This window comes from Odocoileus virginianus, chromosome 20 (genome assembly GCF_023699985.2).
Source record: "Odocoileus virginianus isolate 20LAN1187 ecotype Illinois chromosome 20, Ovbor_1.2, whole genome shotgun sequence".
Taxonomy (NCBI): Eukaryota; Metazoa; Chordata; class Mammalia; order Artiodactyla; family Cervidae; genus Odocoileus; species Odocoileus virginianus.
Window position 1 is genome coordinate 38545372 of NC_069693.1, and position 25977 is coordinate 38571348.

Sequence of the window (25977 nt, forward strand, 5' to 3'; positions counted from 1 at the left end):
TTTTTTATCTTTATAGAAAATTTAGTTATTTTATGTAAAAAAAGAATGTTCTGTTAGCAAGGTTACAAAGATTACAAAGAAAAATTTCCAGCCCTTTGATAAGACTATAAATTGGCATAGCCACATTTGATGGCAAATTAAAATATTTTTAAAAAATTAAATGGATTATCACTGTTTTCCAGATTTTAATATACATAAAATTGCTGAGGAACTTGTTAAAACGTAGATTCTGATGCAGTAGCTCTGAGGTCTAAGATTCTTCATTTCTAAAAAGCTCCTGGGAAAGGCTCACAGACCACATTTTAGATGCTATGGATGTATATATGCTGTACTTCAACAATTCCATTTCTTGATATTTACTTTAGTGAAAGATTGTTCCTGTCCACAACGAGGAATGTACAGGGATCTTCACTGATACCTATTTTTCAATTGTCTAAAACTGGAAATGTCTTAAATGTCCATCATTAAAGGAGATGCCAAATGAATTAAGAAATATCCATATTATGGACTACTAAGCAGGAGTTTAAAAAATAAAATAGATCTACCTGAATACAGATGGACAACCTCTAAGAAATACTACTGGGGTCAACAACTTGTAAACCAATACATGTTTGATAACAATATATAAAACTTAGATTAGTCTTTTCCAACCTGGAACTTGTTAAGGGAAGGTTAAGAGTTCTTTACCATTATCTGAAATACTTCAGTATTTTATAGGGTACTATGTTAAGTGCTAGTTATACAACTAGAGCTGAATTTAAAAAGGAAATAAAGTATGTTCCTACCTAGATGATTCTGTAGCTCTCGTGTCTGCCCATCTTCAGTTGGAGTAATGAGATCCCATATGAAGCCTTTAATTTTCTCGTCTCCTCGGTAGTGAACAAGGCAATATGCCAAGAGGGCTCGGCAGATGATTTCTACATCGTGCTCATTTAGCTGCCTTTTAAAACGGCCATGAGACAGAATCTCCCTCCATCGACCCCATCTAGTTAAAAAAGGTATGTTTATATTAATATTGGATGAAATCCTAGAAAAAAATATAACTCATGGATAAAGGCCAGAAACTGCAAAAAACACATCTTATTATTAACAGGATTTACCTAATACAAGTTTTTTTCCCATAGAATAAAATGCAGAATCATGGTAATTTCTAGTACATTTTATTCAATAATGGATAACAATATTATCTATTTTGTTACTGAATATGCAAATCTGAGAACAATAAGGAGTTTGACATTAGCAATACATTTATAATTTTAAAATTTAAGGTATCTCATCATTCTGTTAAATATATAAATGCATGATACTTTAAAAATAATTTTATTGATTCTAATAAGACAAAAAGTATACTAAAATATAGTATATGTTTCCTATAATTTATATACCAGACTACTAACAGTAAACATTAAAAATAATATTTTACCCATAAACTAGCAGATTTTTCTCTACTCTAAAGCATTCAGTTCTTCCATAGCCATTCGAACGCTCACAGGGTCTCCGAAGTTTGGGCTTTTCATCTCCTTCACTTTCAGGTTCAGATAATTCAGCTAACTCATCTTTTGTGGCACTGAAGGGTCTTGTTTGCTTCCTAATTCTTGGAGTGTCAATAACCAAGCTGTTCTGTAAAATTTAATAGCTATTACTTGAAGGTCCTTTTACTATTTTGTTTATGACAGTATTTTACATTTTTACCTCTCAAGCTGTACAAACAAAATAATCTTATAAAGCCAGAAGAAATAAATTACTAACGATTCCACTGACCTACCAAATCAACTTAGAATTTTTAATATTTCTTTAAAATCCTTATTACCATTTGTCATAAATTCATATTACAATCATAGGATAAAAAGAATTTGGTAAATGACTTTATTATTAATCTGTAAATTATTATTTGTGCTTCTACAATAATGATAAACTATATTTTAAACTGAATATAAGCATCATAATTATTTTCTTTACCTAATTAAACCATAATTAAGATTGTCTTCAATTTTTAAAAGATACAATGCTAAAGTAAATCTTCGTACTTTATCCTAAAGTCCAAAGGAGTGAAACATCCAGAAATAGAAATATTGGTTAAAGGGTATACTTTGTTTTTAATGGATCTGGAATCACGTTTCAGTGCTTTCCAAAAGACTCATACTAATACGCGTGCTGTAGTCCATGGGGCTGCAGAGAGTCAGACACGACTGAGCGAACGAAGGGAACAGAATATACAACAAGCAAGGTAATAAGTGTATGAACCTCACCACGTTCAATGCACTTTAATTCATTCGAAACAACAAGTTGACAAACTTTTACCTTTATTGAGCAATTTCTCTAAGTTAGGCACTATGTTATGGGCTGCAGGTGTGACTCTGACTAAGACAGTTCTCAGGAGAAACTGATAGTCTTGAAGATCAGACTAATGTGTAAACAAATGCTTTTCAGGATACAATATGTTATGATACAAGACAGGTACAAAACAGTCAGAGTGATTTGCAAAGTAGTGATTCTTGAAAGAGATCTCTAAGAACGAGAAGTACTGTGCCAGGCATCCAAGGAAGAGATGGCATTCTAAGTGATGAAAGGAGCAATGGACTTGAAAAGGCATTCGAGGTTTAAGTCCGAGAGCAGGAGAGGGTAAAGTGTAGGGGGCAGCAGGTCAGGCAGGCTCTGCTGTCCCACAGTGAGTATGTACACAGGGCACTGAATTTAATGGGTTATAGAATGTTAGTATGTCATTACTCATGACACTGACTCTCTCTATTAAGTTCTTCCACTGCAAACTTACTAGTTTTCCTTTAGTAATTAATAAATATTTCGAAAGATATATATAAGTTTAGCTTCTCTTTATATTTTAAACTAATTTTAGAATTCATCAATAGGGTGGATTAACTGAGATTTTAATTTCTCTTATTCCTTCTACATTTATTAACTGGCATCTTCTACATAAGAAACAGCTGACAAGGACCTAGTATATAACACAGAGAATTATACTCAATGTTTTGTAATAACCTGTAAGGGAAAAGAATCTGAAAAAAATATTTATGTATTTATAATGGAAACACCTTGCTGTGCACACGAAACTGAAACAACACTGTAAATCAACTATACTTCAATAAAAGTTAATTAAAAACAAAACAAAGAGTCGTTCCTTTCCCTGGTCACCACCCCCAGAGAAAAAAACCTTAGTTTTATTTTCTCAGGTAAATTTTCAAGTATTTTTTTTGCCCATAATCTGTAAAGATTTTGATTTATTTCTACCTGTGATCAATTTACATTAGCTTTTTTTTAAAACTGCTTTACAATGTTGTGTTAGTATCTGCTGTATAACATGAATCAGCTATAATACATCAACTTTTATATAATAAAAACTTTCATATACACTTCTGTTATAGTCACCAGTCAGATAGCACCTTTTTCCATTACATAATTTTTTGTCATATATTTGAATATGCCAATTATTTCCTTTGTGATTTCTAATTCAGAATGTTTTCCCATCAAATATTTGATAAAACAGAAATCAGATTTCCTATTTTTCATGTTTTGTTTCAAAAATACATTTACCACAAATTGGAGTTTACTTGGTATAGAGCATATTATTAAAATACTTCCCCAATGCTAACTGAATAGTCTAATCATGATTATTACATAATTCCTTTTCCTCTAATGCTATTTATTTTCATCCTATAAATTGATTTTCTCCTATTCTTAGTCTATTCTTTGCTCTCTATATACTTCTTTCAATATCTTAGTTCCTTTATTATATGTTAATATACTTTTATATTTTAAACATATATACCCATCTCTCTTCATGATACTTCTTGCTGGAAAATATAAAAAATTTTAAACAATGTATAAATCAGAAAACATAACTGCACAAGTTTTAAATGACTATGTTGTTGTTTAGTCATTAAGTCATGTTCAACTCTTTGCAAGCCTGTGAACTGTAGCCCACCAGACTCCTCAGTCCATGGGATTTCCCAGGCAAGAATACTGGAGTGGGTTGCCATTTCCTTCTCCAGAGGATCTTTCTGACCCTAACCCTAACCCTAGACCTGTGTCTCCTGCACTGGAGGGCCAGTTCTTTACCATGGAGCCATCTATATGCTTATATAAATTTATTTATAAAATCCTTAACTCCATAAGATTATCTATAAGGTACTGTTGACTTGAGCCATATCTATCATCTCTGACCTAAGCTGTCACCACTCTCAACACCTCCCTATGTTCTGACACAAAGCCATTTCTATTTCTGGAACACATTAAACTTGTTTCAACCAATGGCTCACTGCTATTCCCTCTACCGTGCCATTTTATTTCTCATGTTTTTACATTGCTGCCTTGTTCTCATCAGTCAAGTCTTAGGACAGATGTCCCCTCAGAGTCCCCTAATGCTATCTCCACTAATGCTAGTACCCTAATGCTATCTCCACTCCTTCATGTACTCTCTACCATCTTACGATTTTATTTTCTTTGGTCTCAGAAATTATCTTATATATTTGTTTACATATCCACCAGAACTTATAAGCTCTATTAAAGCACTGGTTCATCTGTCTCATTCATTTTAGTCATAGCAGAAGAATGGTACTTAGCTTATAGTATGCTCTAGCTGGAGCCAGCACAAATATACATGTGTCTGTGTATTACCATTATATACTTTTGAAAAATCATAAACCAAGATCACACTGTAAGTACTGTTTTGTCTCTCTGACTCTTTAAAGTTAACTATCTTATCTTAGGGGGCCTCCCAGGTGGCTCAGTGGTAAAGAATCCACCTGCAATGCAGGAGACGTGGGCTTGATCCCTGGCTGGGGAAGATCCCATGGAGACTGAAATGGCCATCTACTCCAGTATTCTTGCCTGGGAAATCCCACGTACAGAGGGGCCTGGTGGACTATAGTCCATGGGGTTGCAAAGAGTCGGACATGACTTAGTGACTAAAACATACTGTTTCAGAGCTCTAAGTGAGTATACAGGTATTTACATGATGAGTTTTACTTACTGCATTAGATAATATAAAAGTACTGATTATATATATCTAATTTTTTTCTAAAGTGAACAATGCAAGCGATGTACATCAATGTACCACATTATCATTAAACATGTGTGATTATTGCTGAGTCAGATTCCTAAGAGTTGATTTAGTATTCTTGAATATTTATTATTTCAGGGGAATTTTTAGATTTTGTTTGGTTGGATGAATAAATTTTTAACATTTTTGATGGGGTTGCATTTCTATGTTTATAAACTCAAGTTTAAAATGTTTAAAATGTATAGTTTTTCTAACTGACAAATCTTACAATTAAGTTTGGTAATTCACTTTATTAAAATCATACACGGCCAGCTGGTATACCCATTAAGTGTTCTAAATCTTTTTTTCTAGTATGAAGTAGATTTCCTCTTCCATAATTTTTCTACTTCTACTATTTAAGGCTAAATGTCATATTTATCCTCTATCCTGTTAATTCACTAATTCATTAATTTTATAGTGGTTTGAAGACTCCATTGACTTTTTAGGCATATAAACATGCCAACATGCAAACAGTAATATTTTAATAAACATCTCTTTTCGAATTTACTTATTTATAATGCTTCACACATAGTTATACATATTTCTAAAACATATTATACAGTAACGATTATTTGGCAGTCACATTATTCTTCATTGTAAAGTTTTATATTTTAAAAGGCTATCTATTAAAGGGATCCCATGCATCAATGCTTAATATAAATTTCTTTAAACCATTTAGCAGTTATTTTGACAGAAGATAAGACTTACAAACATTGATTCCTATAAATTATTAGACAGGGGTCTTTCAAAGTGAACAGTTATATTATTATCAGTTCCATGAATTCTGTGTTAGCTTTTTAGCCCTTTCTTAACTCCAAAGGGTTTAAAGTTTAAAAAGCCACTTTCTTTTTCTTTAAATTTCATAATACTTATTAAGCATAATAGATTCATATACATTAGTAGAACTGGATTTTACATTTTTTTAGTTGTCAGAATTTGAAAATGCCCCCTTTTTGATTGCTTTTTTCTCCTTTTATAGTTGACTAGATCATCATTAATGAGATCTGACACCAAAAAAAGCAAAATGAAGGTTAAAGAGTGAAATAAAAGTAATCCATTATTTGAAGACAATTAGAAAACTTAAAAGCACATTATAATTTTAAGACATGAATAACGCCCAAAATTTAACTCTCCCTGTATTACAACCTATCATATCAGGTATTTGAAGAATTAAATCGAAGCAGTGCCTGGCTCAATATGTTATCATTTAACTGCATTGTATCAATTTATTTATGCAGACAAATTTCAGTAAGTACATAGCTGAACACTTCAAAATATTATAATAATAAAATATATTAAAGGTAACTTTTTTTTTAAGGGATGGAAATACTTACTCTACCACTGATGGCATCTATATCTATTTCTGCCTTTTTCGCCCATTTTTGCCAGAAGTTGGGATCATCTAATGAAATATCTGTTCGGTTTCCAGATGCCACAAAACTTGCCTGAAATATATAATGGTAATTTTTCAAAATCTTTTGAAGCTTAGAGGAAAAATCTATTAAAGTATATCTAAAATCTTATCTCCTCATATTTACTGTGGACAGAATTTGAATTCAGCATAGACATAACATGTACACTCAAAGGATGTTCCAAACTGCAATGACGTGAAACACAGCACAGCATCTGCTTAAAAAAGCTTAATACCAACAGAGGCTGGAGTTTTAGGAGCAAAGTTAAAAGAGTTATTTAACTTTGGGTAAGCTGGGATCAAATCTTTTTGGTCAAAAAAAACCACATGATACAGAACTATTTTTTAAAAATACTACGTGAATATAAAGAAATTAGGTTACAAGAATTTTAAACCTATTTGCCCTATACAGTTCATTTTCTGGTATTCTCCTACTTTATTTCCATCCCATTTTTAAGTAGATACGTCTCCTTAAAAATGCAATACAGAAGATGAGAAATAAAGAAAAATGAGTCACTGCCTATTTTTATTTTAAAAACTCTTTTCCTAACAACAAAAATACTGCATAAGCACTGCAAAAATTAAGAAATTACAGATAGATAAAAGAAAACAAAAATGACTTATTTTCTTAAGTATTATAGAAATTATATAAAATCTTTAAACTAAACCAAACTTTAGACATTAGTTCAACACTGTGATTCATGAATAACCATTATCTGCAACTTAAGTTCCTAAAAATACAAATGCTACTTCAAAGAAAAGTCATCACAGTGCTCTTTATAAAAATGAAATATGCAGTAAAGAAGTATATTACTTTAAGAAAAGAGCCTAAACAGTGGCAGATTTTATTTTCATTCTCCAAAATCACTGTGCAGGATTACTGTGGCCACAAAATTAAAAGAAGGTTGCTCCTTGAAAGAAAGCTATGACAAACCTAGACAGTGTATTAAGAAGCGGAGACATCACTTTGCCGACAAAGGTGTCAAAGCTATGGTTTTTCCAGTAGTCAGTCATGTACAGATGTGAGAATAGGATCATAAAGAAGGCTGAATGCCGAAGAATTGACGCTTTTGACCTGTGGTGTTGGAGAAGATTCTTGAGAATCCCTTGGAAAGCAGTGAGAGCAAACCAGTTAATCTTAAAAGAAATCAACCCTGAATATTCATTTGGAAGGACTGAGGGTGAAGATGAAGCTCCAATACTTTGGCCACCTGAATCGAAGAGCTGACTCATTGGAAAAGACCGTGATACTGGGAAAGATTGAGGGGAGGAGAAGAAGGGGATGACAGAGAATGAGATGCTCGGATGGCATCACCGAATCAGTGCACTTGAGTTTGAGCAAACTTTGGGAGATAGTAAAGGACAGGAAAGCCTGGCAGGCTGCAGTCCATGGGGTTGCAAAGAACTGGACACAACTTAGCAACTGAACAACAAAACCTCTATGATAATAAATGGAAGAATATAGTCACATAAAATGATTTTCAAAGGAGAATATAATTAGTGAATGCCTGCAGGATAATGGCTAATTATCTGAGGTATAATCAAATGATAAAAATCTTCATTTGCATCTCAGTGGAACTTTAAAATGTAGAAAATTACATAGGTAATAAAACTACTACAAGTAAACAAGCCATTTATGAAATTCAAGATAACTGAACATTTTAACACTGAAAAACTGATGGATGGTATCAAGGAATTAGTGTTGGAAATTCCCAGGCAGTCCTGTGGTTAGGACACTGCACTTTTATTGAAGATGTGGGTTCAATCTCTGGTTGAAGAACTAAGATCCCAGCCCCCTACACCCCCCAAAAGTGTTTACTATATTTAACTAAGTCTAGTTAGTCTTATTGAGCACCCTGCTCCATATATGCAGTGAAGAAAGTGAAAGTGTCAGTCGCTCAGTTGTGTCTGAGTCTTTGCGACACCATGGACTGTGGCCCACCAGGCTCCTCTGTTCATGGGATTCTCCAGGCAAGAACACTAGAGTGGGCAGCCATTCCCTTCTCCAGGGGATCTTCCCAAACCAGGGATCGAATCCAAGCCTCCTGCATTGCAGGCAGATTCTTTAGCGTCTGAGCCATCAGGGAAACTTGCTCCATATATGGAACTTCTTATAAAAAACTCTTTGGTAATGTAAAGAAACACGTATTGGAATTACAGTTACATAAAACCACTGAAAACGAGCAACTGAGGTTCTGAAGTCCCGGGAAAAAGCCAAAAAGAGTACCGACTTAATTCCTCTGGTGCCACTACACAGTAGTGCCATACGCTACTATGCCAAAGGCCCATTATACAGTGGCATTTCCACACAGTTATGGAAATGAAAAAATTATAAGTACAGGCTTATGAGGTACCTCTTCAGCTACTGCAGTGTTACCTTTTCAGTAAGCTCTTGTTTTCAAATGCAACAATTACTATCTGGTCTGAAGGTTTAAAATAGATACTTAAGTGCTTAAGTATTTCACATTCTTAGAGTACAGCTGGTTATGATTAGATACCTGAGGAAAATAAAACTCACAGAGCACTTTATAGTAAAGAAGGAAAAGGTCGAGCATGATTATTATGTTCTCCTCTTTCAGGACAAGAAAAACTCATCAGTGTTAACTGTCCAGGGTCACTAAGCTTATAAGACAGAATTCAAGTCCTGCTGTTCTGACTTTCCATGATTATTATAATTAACACTGTAAATGAAGATATGCCTTCACTAATTAAAAAATAATTAAGGAGAATATCCCTATGTTTAGTTTAACCAACAAAGGTGATTTCTATGACTAATACATTTTGGTTAAATTAACTAAATTTCAGATAATTTCAGGCAAGAAGGGGAAAATATCTATACATAGTGTGTTGACAACTTGAGTAAGGAACCCAAAGGAAACAAGATTTCCCAGGAAAGAAGCTAGACCCAGGGTATATCTAACTAATCATGACTAGTTTTAGTTCTTAACCTTATACTTCTACAATATTTCTTGTTTCCACAATACTACTTTCTTCTGCTTTTTTCTCTACTGACTCCCAAATCTGTATCTGTAACCTAGGCAACTCTCCTGGATATCTCCACTTAGATGCCCTATAAATGTCACAAATATAGCAGCTCCAATATTTTACTTTCTCCATATGAACTTCATTCTTCTGCATTCTTTGTTTTACTTAATGATACCAGAAATTGGGCTAGAAATTTACATTAAAGTTATCTTTGACACCTCCTTCCACAAATTTCTAACTGAGTATCAATTCCTGTCGACTCAAATGGGTCTCCACTGCTCTGGTTAGCCCATTGACGCAGCTTACAGAACTCTCTTATCTGGCCCCTATACTTTCAGTGTTTCACATTTCAATCTCATTCTCTATACTGCTGCTAGAGTTAAATTTCTAATTCAGACAGTATTACGTCCATTTTCTGCTTGAAGAGATTTTTAAACTTTTCAACTGCCTCACAATCAAGTTCAAATTCCTCGAAATGGAATTTATTTGAGCTTTTCACAATTTAGGTCCAGTCTCCCTAATCTTTATTTCATCTCCATTTTGATTTACTCTGCACATCCATACACATCTGCACCATAGTTCTTGAAATCTTCCTTACAGTTTAGCAACACGTAGTTCATTTAAGTGGTTTTCTCTTTTTGTAACAAAACTAAATTCAAACTTCCTTCCAGAGTCAGCTTAAATGTATTTCCTCTGTAAAGACTTTCTTGATTTGCTGTTCTCCCAAACACTTTCTCTTTCACTCTTTTTCAGGGACTAGAATCCTTTAATCTTAGTATTCCCACCACTTAGTAAAGTACCCGACAACATGATCACATTAGTATGCTTACTAAAGGCAAGAGGAGCATTTTCACATGAAGACTGATACCATTACTTGTGGTGTAGCACCTAGACTACTTGCCGTACTACACTGCTCTCCATAAAGATGTACAAAGGCTTCTGGGCTGGAAGTGGAGCAGGGACAAAGGAAGAAAATGCAGAAAGGAAATAAAGTGTTAAGGAGAAATCTGTATGAATCATACAGGTGGGACAGAATACTGCAATAAAAAACTCTTTAGATGAACACAAGATATACGTTTACAAGCAGGGAGGTGGGGGACGGAAGAAGGGAAGAGGGTCAGCATAAAGGCAGCTAGTACATTATTAAAATCTTTTCCCCAAATAGCAATGTTAAAATAATTAATATTTCTTTTCAATACGCAAACTTCATCCAACTCTCCCTAAACTTGATTTAAACACTTAAAATGAAATTAGAAATCCTTTCTCTCCTTTAAGTACTCTAAATTATTACAAGTTAATGCAAAATGATTTAACCTCCTACGCTATGTTACTTATATTTTGCTCTAACTTTCACATGTATGTCCTTTCATTTCTTAATTTAACTTCAAGTGTTCTACTCTGATTAATACTTAGAACTATTTCTAGTTATTAACCCCTACTCCATCCATTTCACTAGCATAACAGTACATGTGAAATTTGATATGAGACAGCAGATAAAAATGAAGGAAAATAATATATTACCTACTTCTTTTGAGTAATTCTATTTATTTAAACATTAAGTAGGTGCTCCTCAAATAATAGTAGAGTAAGAGACAGTTAAACGACACTACAGGTATATTTATAAAATACCACTCACTGTTACCTTGGCAAATGTTGACCCACGTCCTTCTGACTCAATTGTAATGGTTTTTGTACGACGTAGTAAAATCTGATCAATATCTTCTTCACAGAATTTAGAGCCTTCATCTTCTTCTTCCATAATGGCACCATAAGCACCTCTTCGAAGCAGATCTTCTATTTCCTTTTTGGAAAGCTGTTGAATCTAAAGAGAAAAAATTTTGGTGATAATTCTGTAATGTTCATAAAATGAGAAAGTATATATAAAGAACATTAAAAATCACAGAAGTCATGTTTAAATTGCATTTTGGGCTCTGGGAGTACCGAGAGAATTCTCTGAAGAACATATTGAAGTTGTTGACTCTTTACTATCTTTAAACTAAGATATGCCATTTGCCCATGATAACTTCAGTTAAAACAAAGCCTCTGGGGCAGGTAATCTCTCAAGGTTCTATTTAGTAATAGGATTCAATAGTTGTTATAATCACAAGGTATAAAAAAGATTTTGAGGGGAAAAATGCCAAAAACATCATTTATAACAAGACAAAGCCAACGGTAGTAGTTTAGCCCTAAAAAAAACCAATTTGAAAACTTTTTTATAGAAAAAATTTGGGAAAACAAGAAATTCTATTTTGCTGTGTCATAATACAAACATCTTGAAAAAGAAAGAATTTCTACTTTTTCGAGTAGTGAATCCTACTCTTAGGATTCACAAGTACTGGAGCTATATAGACAGAACAGGTTCCAAAAGTGTTAACTAATAAATACAGTTCTATTCTGAAATTCCTCCTTACATAAAAATATCTACTTAGTGTTCAATATGGATCAAAATTAAATAATATGCTATCTGGGGTTTAAATTAAATGTAAACAAAAACAGGAAAACTCCAAGTAAAGAAGAAAATATACATACACCACCAACATTACTTTCTCTTCCACTCATGCTCTGTAACACAGCCTTATCTAGACCCAGTTTCAGACTGGCTCGATCAAACATCTCTCTTTCATATGAGTTACGAGTCACTAGTCGGTAGACTTTAACTGCTTTATTCTGACCAATTCTGTGACAACGAGCTTGGGCCTGTAAAAAATGAAACATTATAGATTCAATTTATTTTATAAAATAGCATAAAAGGCATTACACATTAAGCAATCTTGATGGGATATAAAAATATGTGTAAGAATATTTTAGACACTCCAGCTACTGAATTGCATATAATCTTTCTCTGGAAGTGAGGGCAGAGCTTACTAAAATGAGAAATGATTCCAAAATCAGCAATAAATTAAAATTTAAATGTATATTTCAAAGAATATGAATCCATGAAGAAATATCACAATCAGCAATGAGTTAAAATTTAAACTTTCTATGTTGGAGAACATAAATCCATGAATACTATTTCTTAAAGAGAGTGTCATCAATATAATTCTAGACAGGAACATAAATTCTATGAACAAATTTTTTTAGCCGCTGGCTTTAAACTTAAACTTTAACCCTAAATTTCTAGTTTTTTTCTCCCTACTACATTATCAACAATCCTTTCAATATATTTTAGTTAAGCTGGGTAATTCTGAGAAGGCTAAAAACTTAAGGTGAACAACTCTGGAGGCTCAAATTTTACTTAAACATGCAAAGAACAAATTATCTAATATGTAGACATTTTGAAAGTAAAGAGAGCAGAGATTACATAAGAGCTTCATATATTATCTCAAATTCCTACTGAACTTAAACTCTGATAAATTTTGAACTAGATTATACAAATGAAAGGTTAAACACTGTTTATTAAGTCAGGTATATTCAGGTATATTCTCAAGAATAATATCAATACAGTAATACTGAGACTACTATGAACAACAGAAGAAGAATTTCTCCAATACTTTGATCTCGTCTAGTATCCTTCCTAGAAACACATTTTCTGTAAACTCTGACTCATTATAACCACTAATTAATATTCCCATGCTTTTAGGAAGTTCAAGTAGTCTTAATTGAAATGCATATATTAATTTTCTCTAGTATTTCACAAAAAGCAAATTCAATTATGTCTCAATTCTATGCATACGACATATGTAATGATTAAAAAGATGAAATCAGAATAAGTAACCACTTATTTTTAAAGAAGTAAAATAAGTTATTCTTAAACTTATTCTAAGCATTTCACAAATATATATGATATACTTTAAACAATTAAAGATTACACTCAAGTAGGTAGAAGATATGTAATGTAGTAAGTATAAATAAGTATAATAAATAAATAAGTATATTTTATTATATTTTACGGTCATTAAATTAAAATAATTTCATCTATTTTATTTGGCACTGATATTTCTTAGGGAAACATACATGTTAATTGTCCAAATAAAAATAAAACAGGTGGATTATCAAAGATAGCTATGGAAATTTTAAAAAATTCTCTTAGCCAGGGAATTTGTTTACCTGAAGGTCATTTTGAGGATTCCAATCAGAATCAAAAATTATACATGTATCAGCTGCAGTTAAGTTGATGCCCAACCCACCAGCTCGGGTACACAGAAGAAAGACAAATCGATCTGAATCAGGTTTACTAAATCGATCTATAGCAGCTTGTCGAAGATTCCCTCTGACTCTTCCATCAATTCGCTCATATAAATATCTATAAAGTATAATGCAATAAATTTAGATAAATATAATGAAAATAAAGGCATTCTATCAAGTTGACAGACATATAGCTATCAATTTTGCTGCAACATTAATGTTTACTACCAAATTAAGAAGTGATATTACCCCAACTAGTTTCTATGCTTTTATAATTCTCGGTGTTTGTGCTAAACAGGAAACACAAAAAGATATAAAGTTAACAAAATCTCTGCATTACTGGATGTACAGGTAAAAAGCTTTACAATTAACATACTTTACTGATCTCACTGGGCTTCCCAGGTGTTGCTAGAGGTAAAGAAGCTGCCTGCCAATGCAGGAGACATTAAGAGACATGGATCTGATCCCTGGGTCAGAAAGATCCCCTGGAGGAGGGCATGGCAACCCACTTCAGTATTCTTGCCTGGAGGATCCCATGGACAGAGGACCCTTGTGAGCTACAGTCCATAGGGTCACAGAGTTGGCAGGACTGAAGTAACTCAGCATGCATGCACCAATCTCACTGTAACAAGTGATTTTTTTTTTTTCGTGGGGGGCAAGAAGCAAAGGTTTAAATAAAACTTGATACGAGAAGCTTAAACATTTCTCGCTACCTCATTCATGTTACTCCCTCAATTGATATACTTGCCTATAAACTATAATTTATTAAAAGTAAACTATAATGCTAATTCTTCAAAGTCATCACTGACAAATAATTACAATATAACTTCTTTTATCCTTCCTCATTTAACATAAAACTCAGAAACTGCTAGACATCAATAAATATGAAATACATAAAGACTTAGGAACTAGAAGAGGAATACACATGACTCTTGCCACACCTCTTCTGGTTTAAGACACTTCTTTCCACCTATAATTTAGTCTTATCAGCAGTTGCACTGTTATCTCTGGGGCCTGTGAAACGGGGAGTGTGACCCCTAATAGTGTTACTTTTGAATGAAAGAAATCTGAGGTTTTCCATGAAATTCATCATAAGTCAAATTTATCTTTATCTTATAAAGTTCTTTGTGTAAAGACATCAAGAAAATGCAAGAATGTCTATTTTAAGAATGTTGCAATTTAATCCTCCTACTTGGTATAAAACAGGCAATACAAATTTGGAATAAGACTAAAGGAGTGAACACTGACAGTAAAAGTGGAACTGAAAACAAAATGAAAAATAAAAATGTACTATAAAATATCTGAAAATATAAACTAACATAGACTGATTTTTATTTATTAATAAGGGTCAAAATATCATAAACTAAAATTACAGCTGAATCTTCAGATTCTCCTTTATATTAATGTGTTGATTTCTAGTTGGTCCACAAATACTCTGATAAATATCCTATGATAAATATCTTATTTATCTAAATAATGATTAGATATTATTGCAGAGATTATCTTACTGCCACACACCAAAAAACCAAACCAAAACAAAAAACCCACATTAAACACATGAGAAAGGATGAAAACAAGAGCAAATATTATACAGTATACAATAAGTCAAGTCCAGCAAGTTCAGGTTCTAATTTTAACAATGAAAAAGATCTGAAAAAGAATCTTGAATCATTTTCTTTAATTTTGAAGACAGTTATTAAATCCATTTAAAATGTCGCTACTACAAGGTTAACAAACACATCAAATAAAATGTAACCTAATACACCCATCAATAGGTCAGTAAATATCTGTCAATGTGCAAAATTTTCTTAGTCTCATTAGCCCTGTCTACTATTGCAAAATATGTAGGTTAGGAAAACCTGATACATAATCTTAAACAATCTTTATGTACAGATTTAAATGGATTCTTATCTACGTAAAAAAGAAGACTTGAGTAAAGTTGGGTTACAGTAAACCGTTCTGCAGAAACCTTAATACCATATACTTAGCATACTTTATAGTATAAATCATGGTGAACTACATGCCTTACCTTTTATGTATAAGATAGTCCTCCAGGATATCTAGGCAGCGTACCATCTGAGAGAAGATGAGCACTTTATGACCTCCTGCTTTCATTTTGGGAAGCAATTTATCAATAAGGACCAATTTACCAGCAGACTGGATCATTGCTTGAAGATGAAAGTCAGAAGCAGCTGGATTATATGTATCTCTAAATTCTCCAAGTATTTTCTCCTCAGCACCTGTCAAAGAAATATAAGAAGACAGCATCAACACACAAATGCAGATACTCTCAACTACTTTCTTTTTAAATTAGTTATCTTCTGTGCTTCTTTAACACACTAAAATTTTCTAATGTGGTACACTGCTTTTGTTAGAATTATTTATCTTTGTGGGTAAATCCCCACCAACACCAGCCTATAATTCCACTGAGGATAAAGACAGTGTCTTAAGCATTTTTTTAATCTCCCAAGACAACTGGCATAATGTCTTACAAACTTATGTTTGCTAAATGTTGAATGGATGTTCCTAGGATAAGAATTAGTGAAGATGCAGTTGTATCCTAAGTGAGTAAACACATACTTTTAATTAAATAAGTTTCTAGTATTTAAAAACCAATACAACAGTGGTCACCACTGCAAGGTGATCATAATCTAGATGTGTTTATAGGCATCCTGCTTGCCATCAAAACAAGCAAATAGGAAAAATTAAAAGGGAAGTCAAGTTATAGTTCTTTGACCACACTTCTCCTAGAGTCTAGATTAGCATTAAGGGTGCTCTCCTTTCCTCCAGCCTGTCTAGCCCTAAGAGTAACAGAATTGCAAGCGAGTTAGTTACTGGTCTAAGAAATGGCTTGTCTTGCATAAAGAGTATATTTCCAGGAATAAGTAAAAATACTCTAATGTACAGACAGATCACTAATAGAGAAGCTGACAAGACCTTATAAAGTAATGTTATCAGAGCACACAAATTTAGAGCCAATAACTAGAGTATCCAGACTGAAAAGAAGGCAAGAAGAAAAATGTAAATTCGGAGATTCAAACATGGTAAAGCCCATGTCTTTGTCCACAAGGAGGATTAAGCTGGTGGAGGAACAGCACTCCACGTCAGGCTGAACACGCCTCCTGCTTTTGTAGTCTGGTGATGCTAACATGGGACACTGTTACGAAGCAGCTCACACTGCCCCCGACTCTGGAACAACTGTAACCCCATAAAACACCAGGGTGGAGAGTTACAGGGTCAGTGCCTTTCCTTGTAGCAGCTACTACATCTGTGTTAGTTTTATTGAGCATCTGTTATTTTTTCATGAGTATTTGTTGAAAGCAAAGGATTTCTTTGCAATCCTTTTTGACTACCTTTGATAAGATACGGGTGATTACAGCACTTCCTGAGCTCCATCATGGTATTGACCAAGTTGGGTACATTAGTCTGCCCTGCTCCTTTGGATAAAAATGAAAAGTTTTTCTCCAGAATAGCCCGGTAGTATTTCTTCTGAATGTTAGTAAGTTCTACTTCAATGATGGTTTCTTCCTTAGGTGCCAACTTCTTTTCCACATCTTCTTTCAATCGTCTCAACATCATTGGTTTCAAGATAGCCTGAAGTTTCTGCACCTGCATAAAAAATGATGAAAATATACGTCGCATAGTGAAGAAAGAGAAGTCGCTCAGTCATGTCTGACTCTTTGCGACCCCATGGACTATAGCCTACCAGACTCCTCCGTCCATGGGATTTTCCAGGCAAGATACTGGAGTGGGTTGCCATTTCCTTCTCCAGGAGATCTTCCCAACCCAGGGGTTGAACCTGGGTCTACTGCATTGTAGGCACTTTACCGTTTGAGCCACCAGGAAGTCCATAGGTAGCATCCATATGCATAGTTACAATAAGAAGAGATTTGATGTACCTACTTACAAAGACTAATAGGATACCTGTTCCTCTGTTTTCAGATCCCCAAATTCTTGCATAAACGTTGATTCAGAAGGAAACCTTAGGGGCTCCAGAAAGTGAAGAAGACTGAATAGTTCTTCAACTGTATTTTGGAGAGGTGTGCCAGTCAAAAGCACCTTGTGTTCCTAAAGAAAGAAAGAATAACATGCCAATAAATGTATCATGTTTATGCCAATATCCTGTCAATGTCCATGTCCATGTCAAATACCATTGTGCTAACATGATATGAAAGTTGACATAGATTATCAAATGTCCATGTTTTTGAAACGCATTTTTATGACCATAATTTTCAAGAAACAACTCAAAATATATCTCCACCCACTCTTCAGTAATTTAAATTACTCTCATTAATTTACTCTGCATTATTCTCATAATAGCTTACTTTGTCTGCTATTAATTTTTACCTATTGCTTTTAAAAGAAAAATAGTAAATAATAAGAAGTGTATTTTTAGGTTTTTATTCAAGGAAATAGACAAATTGTTGCGGGGGTACTTAGCCATTTTTGGTATGGTAATTTGTATACAAAACAGTGCTCATTCTTTATAACTTAGCAGATCATCACTTGATTTCTTACAAAAGAACAAGTTCTTACATCATTAAAGTAACAATGTAACAATGTGAAGGGCTGACTGGAATATTTCTGAGCTAGAAATGCATTACAAATTAAACATAACAGTAACAAAAGGAAATAAAGTATTTTAGTGATAACAGTATAAAGTATTTAAAATCTGATTTGAAAATATCTCTAAATTCTTAAGCAAAATATTTATATATGTATCTGCATGTCTACATAAGTATTTGATGTTAGTAAATAATTAGACTAATATATACCAATCTGTAAATACTGGAGTAAGGAGTGGAAAGTACGAGTGGGCATGGATGAAGACTACGAAGGAGCACTTTACTGCTTTACTTGATGTAGTTCTGTACTTTAGTTCTTTTACTTGATGTAGTTCTGTACAAATATATTTGAGTCATTTGCTCAAGTGCTCATGTACTAATTATGTGATGCTAATTAAACTGAAATGTTAAAAAACACAAAATACTTTGATTTGAAAGCAAACATTAATAAGATGACTTTCAAAAATCCCATTAACTATAATAAATACATGCTAATTGTGCAGAAACTTCATTCCTCTATGATAAAATGATCTGAATACTATTTTAACTTTGGTGAAAAGGGCTTTTTATTGAGGAATTTAGCCTTAAAACTTATACTTTTATTTCTTTTCAATAGGACAGTCTCCCAAGGTTTCTCTCTCTTTTTAAATTACAAAATTATTAAAGCTTTTAAGAGAAAAGTACTAAAAAATTTCAGTCTTAGAAAACAGATGAGATTTTTTCCCCTTACTAATTAAAGCAAAATAATCTTAATTATCAGATAGAAATTAGAAATCTGTATTTTAAAATTAAAAAAAAAAAGGAATACATTTTTGGCACCAGCTCTTTTTACCATGTAGCTAAGAAATGGAAGTTATTAAAATGACATTAAGTCACTTACCAGATTCATGAGCTTCAGACCTTCTAGAAGTTTACAGTTTTTATTTTTTAACCTATGTGCTTCATCAATAATTACACATCGCCATTCAATTGCATTAAGCTCTCCACAGCCTCCAAGAATCATTTCAAAAGTGGTGATGATGGCTTGGAATCTGTAAGCTCCTCGAATAATACGCCCCTAGAAATTTATTACCAAATGTAATAATTTGCTAGAATGTCTTGATCATAATTTTTAATTCCCATCAATTAGCATACAAATCACTTAACAACATTTGCTATAAAACATTTTCCATAGAAATTTTTATATATGCAGAGATACTCCCTTAAAATGAGGAAACTTAGCATTAAAACTGTATTAGACCGTAGTTTTCAAGAATATTGTCAAAAATTTTGCCAAAACAATGATACAATTAATTATACCCAAAAAAGTATTCCTTGATAAGACATTTTATAATTTTTAACAATCTGAATAACAATGTTAAGTCAAAAAAGAAATGGTTATTATAAAATCTAGTCAAAGAAATTTCAGTGTTTATGTTTATTATTTATATCCATGACTCCACACATATAATAGCAAATAAGTAGTAAATATAAAAACTGGCCACTCATATAATTGAGTTAGCAAGTATTTATTGGGTGTTTATGTGCTAGACTCTGTTCTAGTTGCACGAGATATAGCAGTAAACAAGACAGACAAAACTAATTATCCAAGTGGAACTTACATTCCAATTACTCAAACACAGAATATAGCCATTAAGGAAAAAAGAAACCCCAAAATTAAAAAACAAAACCAAAGAAATCATTTTAGAAAGTCATAAAGGTCACAGACTCAGATAACACAGGGAAGTGTATGGGAAGTATGGGCTTGGAGGTGACCATTCCAACTCTATTTACAATGGCGGGGAGGCCATCACTAGGTGACATTTGAGCAAAGTCCTAAAGATCAGGGAGGAAGGCATGTTGATATCTAGAGATCTGGACCAGGAAGCATTCTTGGTAGAAACAGAGAATGTGAATGCCATAACATGGGAATATCTTTAGCAGTATTCAAATATTAGCAAGAAAGCCAGTGAGACTAAAATCCAGTGAATGAGGGGATGAGGCTGTATAGGGTCTTGAAAGCTGTAGGTGAGGACTCTTGGCTTTTACTTTTGAGCAAGAAGCTATTAGAGGGTTTTGAGACAAGAAGTATCATGATTTGACATATTTTAAAAGAATTCCTTGGCTGTTCTGGTAAAAATAGTCTGAAAAAGGCCAAGGACAGGATCATAGAAACCAGTTGAGAGGCTGTTGTTGTAACTCAAAACAAGAGATCATCAATGGAGGCCATGAGATTTGGAGGCCTCCATCATCAATGGAGGCCAGTTCTGGATTTAATTTGAAGGTAGAACCAAGAAGATTTACTAATGGATAGGAATGGGGTGAGTTTAAGAGAGGATTCAAGTTTCGACTAAACTTTTGGGATCAAACAACTAGAAGCTGGGGTTGCCATTTACTACCATGAGGAAATGGAGGATTTCAGTTTGGGACATGTTATGTTTGAGATGTCTATTAGATACTCAAGTGGAGTAACTGAGTAGGCATTTGCATACGACTCGAATTTAGGAAAGAGGTTAGAATTGGTGATCTAGATTTGGGAGATTCCAGCAGTACAGATGGTAATTAAGTCATGTGACCAATGAAATCTGATGGAATGAGTGTGGATATAAAAAGTAGAAGACTGAGCCCTGGGTCACCCCCAAGTTTAGATAAGACAAGAAGGAATCACTTAAAGAGGGCTTCAAAAGGAAAGTGATACAGGGCCAGAATAAAGTCCTAGATTCCAAGTGAAGAGAATGTTTAAATGGCATTGAAAATTATAAACTATTAGGAGAAATGAAGTCAGTTAAGAAAGATCATGTGATCTGATTTAGGTTTTTAAATTCCTATCAACTTAAATTATGGTAATTTTACAACAATTCATATTGATTGCATACACTGGCCATTAAGCTGAACAATAACTCCAGAAGAATATTAGAATAGGCACAAAATATAAGTCTATACAGCTCTAAAAACCCAGGATACGACGCATTCAGTTACAGTGATATTGTACTGTTTAAAAACAAAGGTTCTTGAGTCTGATTTGGGTTTATTAATACCAGTTTTGCTCTATGATTTTAGGGAAAACCATATCATTTCTTTTTACTTCAGCTTCCTTATTTGTAAATGACGAAGATATCACCTATTTACAAGGTAGAGATTACAAAGATTATGTGAAATACTACGTGTAAACTGTTTAGCATAATGCATGGCACATGGTAAATAATAAATGTCTGTAGATATTAGTGTTATTATCTGTTACTTTTTCCAGTGCAATTCAGAAAATTACAGCATAATTTTCCCATTTCTGTGATTTCAAATTATTTAATAACCTGGAAAAAAGCAGAACTTGTTCATTTAACTTATTAAAAAAAATATTTGAAAGAGTTAACTCTGAAAGTTATTTCTATATTTAAAGTGTAGATCTATTTATCTCATTACATGAGACATCCTTAACTCTTGAAATTTTAAACCCTTCACACAATATTCTAGAATGTATAACATTTACCATAAAATATAACTTAATACATACTATTCAGTTTATAACACATCAGGAATCTTTCAGCTTTCTGGTTATCACATTTATAACAAATTCATGAAATACATATTGAATCTCTTAAACTTCTAGTATTTTAAAAATACCTTTAAATGGTTTTAACGATATCTTACAGCTCTAAAATTCTACAAATATGCAATTAAGATTAATAAAACACTATGGAAGGAAATCAAACAACTTAAGTTGTCATAGGCTCCAAAAATGCAAAGTTGATAATTTTCAGTAGAACTGATTACAGAAATGCCTAATTTCATAGAAATCTAATTGTTTCAAACATTAAAGTAGAAGAAAAATGAGGTTAAAGGAACAAAATCAATTAACTTTACTGATATTCAGCCTCAAATAAGTAGAAAATCAGTTATAATTGGTAGGCAAAGGTAAAAGGCTATGCACTTTATCTTACCTTAACCTATATCATATCTCATGATCTGGCCAGATGTTCTAATGATCCTTATAAAATTTTAAGAATCAGTAAAAGAAAATAAAATATTAAGATGCTATACTGAGGCAGAGTGCCATAATCTTTTCCAACGAAACAGCACAATTTTGTGTGAAATGTGTTTTAGTTAACTTTGTTTCTTATTTCTCAGTAAAAGTTTTACCTAAGAAGAGTCAAACTACTACTCAAAACTGCAACTTGACATTTCATGTTTTCTAAACTTAACCTTCTGCTAGGAAATTCTTTCATATAATGTCATCTTAATTTTATGATCTGTATATTTAGCAGAAAAAGGGGTATTCCTTCCTGAAGAGTTAAGTGGTCAAGGTAAAATGGAAAATATTCTTCTAGAATATGGAGAAGAAAGAAACCATCAAAGCAAGGGAAGAAAGATACAGAGGTATGTGTGTACCAGTATACAAAACAACCCAAAATGTCTAACATCAAAACTGAACACACAAGACAACCAATGGTTTCACCTCAATGGGCATTCAAACCCATGGTGGTCACTGAAGAAGTAACTTTTTAAATGGAGGGAAAAAACTAGAAGATGATCAAAGATACAGTTATTATTTTTAAAATAAATTTAATGTGTATTTAAAACAACTAGTAAAACAATTATTCTAGCTAAAAATTTAAGTATAAAATCAAATTTTTACGTTTGTATAAATCAGCACACTTCCTTTCAGTGAACTACAGTGTGAACTTGCCTACTTTTGTCATTTCTTTCTTCAGCTACTAAAATTTATTGTAAAATAAATATGATGAACAAAGAGATCAAACTAAGAGCTAAGTAGGCAATTAAAATCTATCACAAATTTGAAGTAATTAATATGTAATGCTTATCTTTTTAAAATGTGACCTTTCAAACAACAAACAAAATCACCAGCAACACACCTGTGAGTCCCTGAAGTACATCTCATATTGCTGTATCATCTGTCTGCTAATCAGGCTCCCATGATAAACCACAACATTAACATCAGTCCACGTACGAAATTCTCTCTCCCAGTTTGCAATAGTAGAAAGTGGAGCAATAATCAGGAAAGGTCCTCTTATACCAGTCAGAAGGATTTCGTAGAGGAATGTAATTGATTGAATGGTTTTGCCAAGACCCATTTCATCTGCTAAAATGCAGTTTCGTCTGAAATAAACAAATATATTACCCACGTATATTTTGGGTTTTCTGTATACTACAATGTCTTAAAAGATATATATAAAAAAAGCAGAGAGATTAGGTTAAAATACTTGCATTTAAAAAAACGTGAAAGTTTCTGAAGTGCAGATTTGGTTAAAGATTATAATTTTATTATAGTACTGCAAAGGGAAAACTATAGATTTATTGTAGCTCCAAAATAAAGATACCACCTCTTAAGATACTTGAGTTTTTAAAAGAACAAAATGGCAAGAACAAAACAAACTAAATGTTATTCAGGAAACATTTATTAAACGCCTTCTTATCTCAGGGATATATACATATATATAAATATAAAGAACATGTTCTCTGCCTTCCAGGGGCTTGCATCTATTAGAAAAGCAGACATAAATAAATAGTCATGCAACGTGCTATCACAGAAGCACAAACAAAGAACTGGTTTTCAATTCTGGCTATGTACTGGAACACCTTAAGAAACAATTATCCATGGCCTTCTCCTTTACATTCTGATTCAATGTGCAAAGTAGGATAAAAGCAACTGAAATTTTTAAAATAAGCTGCACAGATGATTGTGATATATGGCCAATTAAGAATCATCAGTGTTAAGTTCATTATGGAAGCTCAGGTGAGTAAGTATCTAACTGCGTCTAGAAGAGCTGAGAGAAGTAAGACTGCCTTCAGAGAGGAGGTCAGTAATGAGCAGGGTTTTGCCAGAGGGCAGAACAAAGGGGTACAAGTGTAAAGAATACGGTTAACTGGGAGGCAACAAATAATTTAATATGGTTTTGAGGGAATGGTAAAGGAAGGGATAGTACTAAGATAAGCAGGGGTTATAAATACAGGTTATGGACATCATTTTATTGAGAATGGGAGTCACTTAAAATTGTTAAAGAAACCTGATGAGATTAGGTTTGTACCTGAAGCTGACTCTGGTGCCACGGGAATACTAGAAGGTGAGGTAACTTGAAGTTGGGACAGTAATTGGGAAAGTACCAAAATAATACACCAAAGAATAGTGGACCTTTGGACTAAGGTAGGAGGGATCAAGAGAAAACTGATTCTGAACTTAACCACAGGTTAGAATGATCTGGACTTAATGATCAATCAGATATATGGAGTGTAGGATGACAGTCAGATTTAAATTTGGGTGACTGAGTAAGTTGTATTAATCTTAACCAGCATGTAAAATATGGAAGAATAAGTTTGATACAGAGGAAACAGCAAAGAATAAGGCTAATTGTGAATTTGTTGTGTTTAAAATATCACTGAGATAGACATTAAGGTATCAAGAAGCAAACAAATATGGGCTTGAATTAACACCTTAGAGATGTTGCTGCTAAGTGAAGACACAGGGGCAGAGGGTGGGGGCGGTATAAAGTTTGGCTTAGGCAGAACAAACATGTAATATGAGAAGACAGCAAAAAATCAAACGGGAAAGAAAAAATAACACTGAAAGGGTAGGCAGATGAAGAAGAACCAGCAAAGACTACTGAAAGGAATAGTTACAGAGGAGAGCTGGGAGTGTTAACGCTATGGAAGCGGTTGGAAGTGAGAATGGGAGAAAAGTTTAAAAAAGGACTAGAACTACTAGCCAGTGCAGCAGAGACAACAATTTAAGGCTAAAAAAACATTGTGGATTGGAAAGTTAAGAGTTTCAGAGATGATACAGAATTAAAATCCAAACGACAGGTTTAAGGAGAATTGGAGATAAGAAAACAGGAAGAGTTCATGATGGCTATACTTCCTAGACCTCTACCTTGGAAGTTACAAAGAGGGATCAAGGTAGCTAGAGGAAAAACAGAGCTAAGAGAAGATTAATCCTTTCCTTTAAATTTTTTATATATAGGTTAAACCCAAATTTGTTCACAGACTGAAGGGAATGGGATAGTTTGAAGATACAACAGAGAAGGCTGATTAAGTGATTGAAGTGAGTTTCTGAAGACTGGATGAGAAACCTGTCAAGAGTTGAGGTTGTAGCATCAGTCTTGGTTCTGGGGAGGCACCGTTTAACTTCTGATAGGACAGAGGCATGAATGGCTAAGGCTGGAGATACATATTTAGGCTTGGGTGTGAGAGCAGGCAACAATCTGAATGAATTCAACTACTGGTCCTAGACTTGTCCAAGAAGCAGTCAAATATAGAGAGTGAAGGGGGTAGGGTTCTGATAAAGTGTTTCAGGAAAATGGTATAAATTTAAAACAAGCAACTGAGAAAGCGTACTGATAAAAGACAATTAAAATTTTGTTGACTATTTTATCAGAAGATTCTCTTGGGAAAAATGATAGCAATTAGAAAATATAAACAAGGGGAAAGAGCACTGTGTGGGATAACAGATCCCCCTAACTCCATCTGACGGAGTTGATGGACGCACCATTGCCATGGACTCATGATTCACTATTACTTAGTGAAACAGAAGAATCATGTGACAATTAAAACACAGAAAAATGATTCTGAATAAGTGTCATAAAATTTTGCTACCATTACTAATAACAGTACCTTCATTTACTCTTATATACATAATCAGACTTCTTTATCAATCAAGAAACCATTTTTTACTTCTTTTGCAATTAATTTTCCATCTCACTAAAAAAAGGTGACATAATATTCCAAAAAGTTTTTTAAACAGTTTGGAAAATTAATAGTAAGTGGGAGTAATTCATTACTAGGTTCTTATATTGATTCTTATAGAATCTTGTATTCTATTCCTTATCAATTACTGAAAATCTGCT

The 25977-nt window shown here is 33.3% G+C and overlaps 1 protein-coding gene across 10 annotated transcripts in view; it reads right to left on the bottom strand.

Moving 5' to 3' along the window:
- Nucleotides 1–25977, bottom strand: part of CHD9 (chromodomain helicase DNA binding protein 9) — a 228889-nt gene that overhangs the window by 36933 nt on the left and 165979 nt on the right. For all 10 annotated transcript variants that reach the window (XM_020873089.2, XM_020873088.2, XM_020873093.2 and 7 more), the window contains 11 exons: nt 22993–23236; nt 19023–19199; nt 17502–17645; nt 16931–17186; nt 15607–15817; nt 13500–13695; nt 11982–12149; nt 11095–11274; nt 6391–6501; nt 1424–1620; nt 786–985 (listed from right to left, as the gene is read on the bottom strand). In XM_020873089.2, coding sequence (XP_020728748.2) covers nt 786–985; nt 1424–1620; nt 6391–6501; nt 11095–11274; nt 11982–12149; nt 13500–13695; nt 15607–15817; nt 16931–17186; nt 17502–17645; nt 19023–19199; nt 22993–23236 — 2084 coding nt within the window. The remainder of the gene's footprint in view (nt 1–785; nt 986–1423; nt 1621–6390; nt 6502–11094; nt 11275–11981; nt 12150–13499; nt 13696–15606; nt 15818–16930; nt 17187–17501; nt 17646–19022; nt 19200–22992; nt 23237–25977) is intronic.